The sequence below is a fragment of the Ruditapes philippinarum genome, unplaced genomic scaffold (assembly GCF_026571515.1).
Source record: "Ruditapes philippinarum isolate M1 unplaced genomic scaffold, ASM2657151v2 ctg1226_1_1_1_1, whole genome shotgun sequence".
NCBI lineage: Eukaryota > Metazoa > Mollusca > Bivalvia > Venerida > Veneridae > Ruditapes > Ruditapes philippinarum.
The window spans coordinates 90,731-102,480 of NW_026851932.1; the positions used below are offsets into that span (position 1 = coordinate 90,731).

The following is an 11,750-nucleotide window of genomic DNA, read 5'->3' on the forward strand; positions in this document are numbered from 1 at the left end:
TGACGAAGGTGATAGTAGTGGTGATTACGACAATGATGGCGGAGGTGATAGTAGTAGTGATTACGACGATGATAGAGAGGTGATAGTAGTAGTGATTACGACGATGATGGTGGAGGTGATAGTAGTAGTGATTGCGACGATGATGGCGGAGGTGATAGTAGTAGTGATTGCGAGGACGGTTGCTAAGGTGATAGTAGTGGTGATTACGACGATGATGGCGGAGGTAATAGTTGTAGTGATTGTGACGATGATAGTGGAGGTTATAGTAGTGGTGATTGCGACAATGATGACGGAGGTGATGTTAGTAGTGATTGTGACGATAATGGCGGAGGTGATAGTAGTAGTGATTGCGACGATGATGGCGGGGGTGATAGTGGTAGTGATTGCGACGATGATGGTGGAGGGGATAGTAGTAGTGATTGCGAGGACGGTGGCTAAGGTGATAGTAGTAGTGATTACGACGATGATGGCGGAGGTGATAGTTGTAGTGATTGCGACGATGATGGTGGAGGTGATAGTAGTAGTGATTGCGACAATGATGACGGAGGTGATGTTAGTAGTGATTGTGACGATAATGGCGGAGGTGATAGAAGTAGTGATTGCGACGATGATGGTGAAGGTTATAGTAGAAGTGATTGCGACAATGATGACGGAGGTGATAGTAGTGGTGATTACGACGATGATGGCGGAGGTGATACTTGTAGTGATTGCGACGATGATGACGGAGGTGATAGTTGTAGTGATGGCGACGATGATAGCGGAGGTGATAGTTGTAGTGATTGCGACGATGATGACAGAGGTGATAGTTGTAGTGATTACGACGATGATGGCGGAGGTGATAGTTGTAGTGATTGCGACGATGATGACGGAGGTGATAGTAGTAGTGATTGCGACGATGATGGCGGAGGTGATAGTTGTAGTGATTACGACGATGATGGCGGAGGTGATAGTTGTAGTGATTACGAAGTAGTGATTGCGACGATGATGACGGAGATGATAGTTGTAGTGATTACGACGATGATGGCGGAGGTGATAGTAGTGGTGATTGCGACGATGATGACGGAGATGATAGTTGTAGTGATTGCAAGGATGGTGGCTAAAGTTATAGTAGTAGTGATTACGAGGATGGTGGCTTAGGTGATAGTAGTGGTGATTGCGAGGATGGTGGCTAAGGTGATAGTAGTGGTGATTACGACGATGATGGCGGAGGTGACTATAGTCGTGATTGTGACAATGATGGCGGAGGTGATAGTTGTAGTGAAGGCGACGATGATAGCGGAGGTAATAGAAATTGTGATTGCGACGATGATGACGGAGATGATAGTTGTAGTGATTTGATGATGATGGCGGAGGTGATAGTTGTAGTGATTACGACGATGATGGCGGAGGTGATAGTAGTGGTGATTACGACGATGATAGCGGAGGTAATAGAAATGGTGATTGCGACGATGATGGTGAGTGCTGATGATTATGGTACTGATGATCGTGATTATTGTGGTGTGATCATTAGTGCTGGTATTGATCTAACACATGTTTCCTGTGTGGAGAAGCTGACAACCGAACCAATGAACCACTCCTTCCCTTATTATATATCATGTATATAGTTATAACTGATGAGTTAGCATACACATGTCTCATGTCATGAGATAGTAAGTGATGAATCAATTGTACACGACTGAAATCTGTCTCTAAAATCAATAAACTTTAATAAGCAAAAAATGATGAAAATTGTATAAATCAAGACAAGTCTGCCTTATGGTTTATACCTGGCGATTCGTACATTAGTTGGCAGTTAACTGTGTATTCTTGGATACCTCGCTTTAAAGAAAGGTAAGCTACAATTCTTTCGTTTCTTTTCCCATTTAACATTTTTGTTAATTGTTTTAATTTATTTACGCATGGGTACATTGAAAACGTTTTTTGTTTTTCCGAAACGATTTATTATAAGTAATTTAAAAATAATAATAATTCCAGGATCTCTGCTTATTTCCTCATGATAAAATTTGCATTTGTTAAAAGCAGCAATGCCTCCAGATTCATGTTAATTTTCATGAAATTTTTAAAAATTTATTTAGATTTGAAATATTGTGAAGCGAACAAAGAAAGTATTTTACCCATTGCAAACGGTACTTATAATCTACGTAAATTACATTCAAAAATACCCCTTACTGCGTTAGTCATTCGGTAGAATTATGGTGATAACTACTACAAAATCGATCATAATTCGCATATAACGTATTAATTAAAAGCTGAGCCTTGGATATTTCCTTTTTGACATTTTTTTCAAGCTTAATTTGAAAAAAGTATTTAAGTTCATCTGGAGGCACGCAGCTATAATTTTGTCACAATCCGAAGTGGCATATTTTCTATTTTCAACCTTGATGCCACTTAAAGTGTATATACATGTATTTGCTGCCTGTTAATTGTTATGCTATATTTTGTAATTGTAATTATAATGATTAAGGTATACCTAGAATAACAGAAAATTGCCCGAATAAAAGGTATTTTATTGAAAGCGTAAAATCATCGCCAAACTACTAAAATAACGGTAGAATATTTTATTCCGAAACAATTTATTCTGTTTACGTACACTGATCATGAATATTAAATTTCATTCTAGGCTACAAATATTTCAAGGTTATGAAAACAACATAATTTTTCTATTTTTAAATTTGTTGATATAATATTTCATCAGATGTACTGTCAAGTAACCAGTTCCGTAAAGGAAAAATACTGGTTTCTTCAATGCCCATGATGCCGTTTTCATTGAAAAATTTCTCACATTTGATTTTATATTGTTAATATAATGCAAGGTATGTCTAGCCATTTGTTGGCAGCTCATTTTCTTATAAATTGCCGGGTTTTTTTTTCTAGAAAAATGCAATTGAATGTGCGGGAACAGGTTCTGTGCCGAAACTGGACAAATGATAGTAGCTTTATATACTTTAAAGCTGGATTGAGAGATACCTTATGGAACGCATACATTTTATAATGCATCGATTTATTCAGTGAAATATATAAAAGCACAAACTATTGTCTCACATATCACATGCATTATGCAAACACTTTAACACTTAAAATGCAACAAAATAGATTTGTATGAATTAAAAACTATAATTTATGCTAAATCAGGATTGCTCTCTAAGCTAAGCCTCGTGGACAAAACCATGTACATTGTTTTAATTAATAATTTTACAAATGTTTTTTAAATAAAAAAGAAAAGAGAACCAATCAAAAACGTTTACATATTTTAGTGGGTGCCCTTTGTAAATAGGTTAACTGTACAAAACCACGTCTTTTCTAAAATATCTTCGCAAGACAATAGATCGATTCTATCAGCATACTATACATAGTGCTGTTGTTTGCCAAAGACAAATTTATAGTTACGTACATCTCATTTAGAAACATATAGCTTTGAGCCGACCGTGGCCGACAAGAAAAGTTGGATCCGAGGGACAGTAAAGGTCCACTATGCATCAGAAATGCTATCATTTTTATTCACAAAACTTTAAATTTTTGGTATCTTGTTTTGTTGTGTTGGCAATTGGTATAATCAAATCGATTAAGTATCTATCTTGTATGGAACTCAAAATCATACTTTGGTTACATTTTGCTACCTTTAATTACGTCACATTACTGCACAGTCAAAGCTACTTTCTTCAGCTGTTTAACATCTCGTATACTCTAAATCCACAATTAAAACATTATTAAACACATGTTTGACAATTTTAAAGATTTTTTTTTTAAAATATGGATTTCTGAGGCATAATGTGCCTTTGATATTTATCCTGATGAAGGCGGAAACCGACACGTTGATATTCAAGCTTTTTCTATCATAAAATGTTTACTATAAAAATATTGTAAAATGGTTTCATCCTTGATCTACATTTATATTACATTGTTCGTAGAAAATGTCAATAGCAAATAATTATTTATATTGATCAGTATCACCAAACTGTTGCATGTAAATGTAAATTATTTATAAAAAATCATACTCATATTTGTCTAAAGATTTATAAGTCTATAATGAACCAGTCAATTATGAGGGGGTAAAGGGGAAATTGAACAATATCTTTCAAGTAAAAAGGGCCGACAAAATCTGATTTTGACTTGTCCTTTATTATGTGAAGCATTTTTAACTTGTCCGTATGATATTTACAAAGTTAATTCTTGAAAATCTTCACTTGTTCGTACATACTTTGGGACAACCTGGACAATATGAAAAATTGATTTTGCCGGCCCTGAAGTTCCCATTTGTCTCCACAATGTAAGAGTCAGTTTTGGTGCCAAAATACCGTGGCCAACTCCAACAATGCGTTGGCATATAGTGGGGGTTGATTTTGGGTTTGTTTTTGTTTTTTGGTTTTTTGTTTGTTTGTTTTGATTTGTTATTTTTTTAGTGGGGATGAGGCAATGATATGAAAAAAATGTAGACAATGTTTTTAAGTGTGTTATAAAAGATAGTGCAAACACAATCTTTTACGTACATAAACATCGGCTAAATCAATCTTCTTACATACGTACCAGTTATTAAAAAAACACTGACAATTTTACAGCTGACTCTCATCACTCGGTGCCCATGGTATCACATATTCTGTTGATTTGTACATAAAGGAAGTCCCTAATAAAAATTTAAAGCAATTGATAATTTAAAATTGTACTGATCAATGACAATATTGCGTATTATCTTTTCAGGACTTGATTTTGTTGGTCATTTAAACGTTTCAACCGATTCGAAAAGAACATGAATAAGTTTATAATGTCATCGGCGGTAAGTATATTTTTAATTTCATAATAAAGGAGAATATCTGCTTATCAACTATTTCGTCCTTACTTTAAAATAGCATATCTCTAGGTTCATGCTGTTTTTCATCAACAGATTTAAAATATACACCTGGAAATAAGTTAAGCACGCCCGGCAGTTTGCCTCAATTTTGACATGACCACAACTGAAATTTTAAATTATATTTGGGCAATGGTACGTAACCATCTGTAGTCAACCTGCAACAACTGCAACAAGCTCTTCACAAAGAATGGCTAAATTTACCTCAAAATCGCATTTGACCCCTTACTGGTAGTATGAGGCTGTCATCCGGAACGTGGCGGTTACTCCCGTTATTAAAAATTTGGCTACATAATGTCATTTTAGGTTAAGTAATCGTCAACATAGACCAAAATATCCACCAGTAAATGTTTTGTAAAACGCTCCAACACCATACTTATAAACACTTACATTTTTGGTAAAAAAAACATCACATTTGCATATGCTTCAATACTTTGGCTGAGAATAAACTAAACTCATAAATTTACTGGTTTATGATTGCTAAATTCGTATCGCTACTTATCAAAGTACTATTTCTTAGCAGGATTAAGTCGTCATCTCATGACTGTGCTTTCAATCACAACCAATTTTAAATTTCCGGATGTGCTTAACTTATTTCCAGGTGTATATATTAAAAGAGTAATTTTATGTCCATTGAACAAAGAAAGTACATATAATTTACACATTGCAATAGGTCAGAATACAACTTATGCAAAAATAAGCTTTACTGCGTTAGTCACGCAGAAGTAATATGGCGAAGGGTACTGCAAAATCGGTCATTAATTGCAAAAAAACATAAATTAATAACTGATTTGTGAATATTTTTACATTTCTTAAAATCTTAGTATATTTTTCTCGTGGTCGATTTTCTTGAAATATTATGACTCATCTGGGGGCATGCAGCTTTAAGTAATTCTGCCAAAAGTGATTAAACAAGTCCAATATGTTTAACCCTTAATCTGCTGGAACCAAAATTGATTGATTGATGCCACAAGTAGGCATAATAAGGGTCTATACTGTTTGTTGATAACTTTAATTTATATTTTTAGATAATGAAACCCTTTGAATGATAAGACTGTCCCAAATTTAAAGCTATGCAAATCAAGTTCTGCCTTCCAAAATTCTATATGCCGTTTTTAACATTTTTTCTCTCTTTTATCTGCTGCGGCATTACGCGTCCTGTCACATTTTATAAACAGGCACACTGAAGACCTTAAGCTAGGACAAATCCATTTTACGTATAAATTCAGCAAGTGAAGAGTTACAATACCACATTCTTTTGCGAATATACATGTATATATAGACAATCAATTTTCCGTTTCAGGTCCTAGTTTTACTCGTAGTATATCTAGAAATCTCAAAAGCAACGCTTTTGAAAAGAAGTCTTAAGAAAGAAGCAAGGTCTTTCAAAACGTCAGCTGAGAAAATAGAGGGATCACCTTTGGATAAGTCCACGAAACGTTCAGTTCAGACTAACAACCCGAATGGAATGCTCGAAGGATACTTCAAATGTGATAACCACACTGAGGTGAATTATTTTTAGAACATTTAAATACATGTACTAATAATGGTCCTTAATCTTTTTATTGGTAAACTACATTTAGATCAGTTATGCAATTACTACTTTTTTTTTAGATCAAAGGGCTGCAAGCTCTGTAGTATTTTCTTATCTTTGCAATCTAATTCGTACTGTATATCTGTATGTATTTTCCTGTATAAGTTTATTTTTATAATAATTCATGTGAACCACACTGAGTCAGATTTTAGACTTTAATACTTTATCCAAGTTTTTATTGATAAACTAAATTTGTCATTGTCAGATTGCTATAAAAAATCATTTAAACATATTTCATTTTTATGTCAGTACAAAACCTCCTTGATTTTTCTGGCAGCAGTTTATAATTATTTTTTATTTCTGACTCTAAGTAGGATCTTACAAAACGTTGTAACCCCTGATCATAATTATGATTAGGACGAATAAAGTTCAAATTAGGCTTTTTATTTCTCAATTTCAGGCATTTTAAATGCCTCATAAGGAGTGAGTATGTTCAAATTAGGCTTTTATGACTCGTAGTTGGGAGTTTTTTTATAGAAGATACAAAAAATATGGCACCAGGAGGCTTCCGTAATTTTAAGACCATTTAGATGTGTATTTCTTTTAGGAAATTCATTAAACCGCCAACTACAAAATATCTAACAATCTTGTAGCACACTGGTGCGTCAAGGTTTGTTTTGAAACTCTTGAAACATGAATGATGTACATACAACAATATGTGTATATTACAGTGCCCAGAGGGTTATGCGTGCTTGCTCCCTGGCTTCGGGGAAGCCAACACAATAGCGGAAATGAAATGCTTCAAGTGTAAGTAGTTAAGTTTTATAAATCTAAACAAATAAAATAAAAACAAACACATTCACATTTCCACGTCTCTTTAATTAATTATTTTATTCACTCTTTATTTTCTAAGCCTCTCGCATTTTCAAACAGTTCTACAGCCTTGAATAAAGCCTTGAAAGACGCTTATCCTTCCAGGCGGAACACCTCGACTGTTATTCATTTTGATCCGAAGTTTGACGGAAAGGGCCGAGTAATTGCGATTGTTAATCTTCCTCTCAGATAAAGCATATGCTTTGTATGAAATGGGTCACTTCTTAAGGGTCCTTCTCGTTTTATTAAGGTTAAAAAAATATGCATGTACACTTTCTATTGTCTGTATATATGAATACGGTAGACTGATATATTAATTTTTTAGGTAACTGTTCTGAACCCAGCCAATGTTATCATAGACGTAATCATAGCAAAACTTGCAAGGGACCAGGCCGATGTAATTATGAACATAAACGTTTGTTTTGTGACTGTTCGGACAACGGATTCACTGGCGAATTTTGCGAAACAAGTAAATATGTTGTTTTTTATTTGTTAATTAAAGAAAACAATCAATAATATCGCTATAATAATTGTGAAAATTGGCATATCTTAAAAAAATTATATACTCGTATTTGCTTGCGTGTCATTTGTTAAATAAGCTAAAGATATATTGTTCAAAAGAAAGTGAGCATATTCCATATATATTGTGATATGAAAATGTTACATGCTTGTAAAATTGATAAATAAAATATGTTTAAACTAAAGTGAGAATGTTCGGCTAAATGTCTATTTTTTATTACTGTTAATAGATATTGATGACTGTGCCACAGACCCCTGTGATAATAATGGAACCTGTGTTGACGGTATTAATAATTATACGTGCACATGTCAACCGGATACTACTGGTAGAAATTGTGAACGTAAGTAAAAATGAACAGGTTGTCAAATCTCAGTAAAACTTTGTTAACAAATTCTATAAGTCACACTTTTAAGTGAATATTCATTCTTCAACTGAAACCTTTATTTAAACATGGGTGATTTTGGTAAGGCCACCAGGCCATATTGATATGAAGTCTTCATAAAAGTTGGATATAAACTTTAACGAAATTTGCCTAGATCTTGTATCTGGATGTCTTTAATAGTCATTAAAGGGTTTAAAAAGTACGTTTATCTTGACAAATTCAAGGGAAATTTGTTGCAACTCTAGATTTTACAGTTTTTATTAAATCTTTTATAAAGTTTTGTCAAAACCTTTGTGTCCAATATGTATATCTGGGGCATTTTTGGTCAAAACGTTTGCCACTAGGTCAAATCAATATAAAATTTGAAAATAGAGATACATTGTTCAAAATCAAACAATTGTGCATATTCAGTTGTCTTCTTTTTATTACTGTCAATAGATATAATTGATGACTGTGCCACAGACCCCTGTGATAATAATGGTACCTGTGTTGACGGTATTAATAATTATACGTGCATATGTCCACCAGATACTACTGGTAGGAATTGTGAACGTAAGTAAAAAATGAACAGGTGGTCAAATCTCAGTAAAACTTTGTTAACAAATTCTATATAAGTCACTTAAATCTTTTATAAACTATTGTCAAAACCTTTGTTTCTAATATGTATTTGGAGCATGTTTAGTCAAAACGTTTGCTAGGGAAAACTTTGTTAACATGCTTACATATCTTATAAGGACTAGTTTGGATGTCCGTAATATTTTTAAGAACCTTATTTTTATGATAAAAGTATACCGACCAAGTTTATAACCTACGTGTTGTAATTTTAGATTTTGTCAATGCTGAAGTAATTGACTGGTGTCGGTGAAACGGTGCTCTCTAGCAACTTCTCAAACAAGTTAGTATGCTCGTTTTGGGTTTACAACTTGATCAGTGACATAGGTCACAGAAAAATCCTGCTCTTCTTTTCGTCTTAGAATTATGCTTGCACAAAAGTAAACATGAGAGGAATCAATACAAAAGCAATCATGTCGCTCTTGTTTAAAAATACTTATCAATTTCTTTTTGAACAGTGACTTGTCCTACTGACTGGATAATGTACATGGGTAGTACCTGTTTATTTTTTAGTACCGACGAAACTACATGGGATGGTGCCAATGTAAGTTTTAAAAGATATGTTCTGTATATACAAACAATACATATATCTTAAAATAATGAAAATGTCATAAACTATATATTACACAGAGGGTAACCTTAAAATGCGCAATACACGTGGAGCAATATCAAGGAAAATTAACTGAGCTTTTAATCTCCCTCCCTTCTCTGCACTGCCGAGTCAATGCCTTGATTTCGCCAAAAGTCAGTATCTGATATGCCAAAGGACCGTTCCGAGTTAAAGCTAAATGATTTAATACTGGTGTAAAAATTACTTTTGAATTACAAACTTCTCGTTGTTTAAATCACCCATCAATTAATAATATAAGAAAGATTTGAATAATCATTGGATAAATGGCGGCATGAGAATAAAATTCACATTAACAAAAAAAATCTATTGATTTAGCACCACTTATCATACTAATCAGATGAACAATATCTCGCTTTATTCTGAGTGGTAAACCATTTCCATAAAGTTTAGTGTAATGTGCAGTTATCATTTATCAAGAGTGTTTTAAGCCGTTACTAAATATAATCAACCATTTGCAGGCAGCCTGTCAAGCGAAAGGTGCCGCTCTAGCTGAAATATATGATGCAGACAAAGATGCCTTTTTCTTGGCTGAAGCGGAAAAAAGGAGCGGTAAGTGTCCTGACATACTTTTTCCCGCCAACTCACTCTCCAACTTCACATAGACTCCTCCCCGTAAAACACTTCGAATGGGAGACCCAGGAATCTTGCTTACGGGATATCATTTATTTAAATTTAACGGCACAGACCAGAACATGGATCGAGGGTAGCCGTTTCCCGATGTCATATACAGGTATTAAAGGGATGACATGATGGGACTGAAAATACCATATGATGTGAGTTTAGACCACTAATCTTTGTGCAACATTTCAGATCATTTGCGCACTTAGTTTTTCCGGAATAATTATTCAAATTGTAAAAAAATGACTCAAAATGAAAAGCGTTTAAACGCTTTTCACTCAAATCTAGCAAAGAAAAGCATAAAAATACGTTTTTTCAATTTATTTCAAAGTATATTTTTTAACAATCATTGCATATGTTTCTGTTTAAAGTGCTCCAGCTTATTTATGTAAGACACTCAAATGTTATGTTTAAGGCTTTTAAACCTCAGTTGAGTCCCTTTAAATACTTTATTAACTTGCAATTTTCTCATTTCTCAATGACATTATGATCATATGTAGTCAAAACAGACAAATATCCACTATATATTATAATGCAATCATATGACTGTTTTAGAACATCAAATTGCTATCCATTAATTTTGTTTGCTGGTGTTTTGGTAGATCGCTATTTTTGGCTAGGAGCAACTGACAGGGCTGTTGAAGGCACTTTCGTGTGGAACTCTGGTGCACCGTGGGGCTATACAAATTGGATACCTACGAACCCTGACAACTTTTATAACGAGGATTGTTTACACGCTTACTGGAGACCTAGCCGTATAGGCTGGAATGACTGGAGTTGTAATAATATAGGGGCCTACCTGTGCGAGAAAGAACCTTCTGGTTAGTATCTTCCACTGAATGCGCTTATTTATCTATGTCGTTGAATATCAAGACATTTTTCGCTCGCTGTTAAATGTTGGTCTCTATCATATTTCAATTCAATTTTCGATTTGATACTTAAATATAACAATAGACAGAAACATTTTATAAACGAAATGAAACAAATAATGCTGCAATGTCGGACTTGTTGAAGTTAAGCAACAGTGTGAGATGTAAAATCAAAAAGAACCTTTGTTAGTTTTTAGTTAACATTTAAGATACGACTCCCATAATGGGCACTATAGGGGACTGAAAAATGACAACATAGGAAAGTTACATGCCATTAACCTGTATGCAAACTTACAAAAAAATAACGGACATTTTTTTTAATTAAAGCTCGGGTATTAGAAATGAGAGAACTCTAAGTCATCTGTAATAATATCATTATGAAAAATGTTTTCTACTTCATTATTTTTAAGAAACAAATGATAGCATTCAGCTTACAAAACTCTCTTGAAATCAAAATTATTCTTTCTATTTAAAATGTTTGAAATATGTATAAAAATGTTACAATACCCACATGCATTTTTTATTTTCAAATTACAGAGGCATAAGACACGGACAAGAAGACCTTTGAAAGATTAGACTAAGGAATATGCTGCTTTTCCATCAATGAAACGAAGAAATGAAATGATAATGAGATGATTATAAAACGTGTCTAATAAAAAACATCTTGATTTAAGCTTTATTTTGTTTCTTTATTGCATTTGAGTTGATATAAATGTTCAGTGGTTTACTGAAGAAAAAACACAAACATGGAAACCCACTCAAGATCTAAGAAATTACTGAATTATGGGCTGTTTGTTTTATAGTCCTCATTTTCTGGCCGAAAGCCGTCTAAAATCAGTTATACTTCCTTGAAATTTACAAGGGGGAA

The 11,750-nt window shown here is 33.8% G+C and overlaps 1 protein-coding gene across 2 annotated transcripts; it reads left to right on the forward strand.

Annotated features, from left to right (window-relative positions):
• The first annotated feature begins 1,648 nt into the window (after positions 1 to 1,648).
• LOC132743109 (neurogenic locus notch homolog protein 1-like) lies at positions 1,649 to 11,555 on the forward strand. Of its 2 annotated transcripts, XM_060731625.1 has the most exons (11): positions 1,649 to 1,830; positions 4,696 to 4,771; positions 6,147 to 6,350; positions 7,109 to 7,184; positions 7,576 to 7,719; positions 8,000 to 8,110; positions 8,591 to 8,704; positions 9,223 to 9,308; positions 9,854 to 9,944; positions 10,616 to 10,834; positions 11,420 to 11,555. In XM_060731625.1, exons 2-11 carry the CDS (start codon positions 4,745 to 4,747, stop codon positions 11,425 to 11,427), a joined length of 1,080 nt encoding a protein of 359 aa, XP_060587608.1. In that variant the 5' UTR covers positions 1,649 to 1,830; positions 4,696 to 4,744; the 3' UTR covers positions 11,428 to 11,555. The 2 variants fall into 2 exon arrangements, with proteins under 2 accessions (XP_060587608.1, XP_060587615.1); XM_060731632.1 differs by lacking the exon at positions 8,591 to 8,704 and having other exon boundaries at positions 1,651 to 1,830.
• Positions 11,556 to 11,750: the final 195 nt, after the last annotated feature.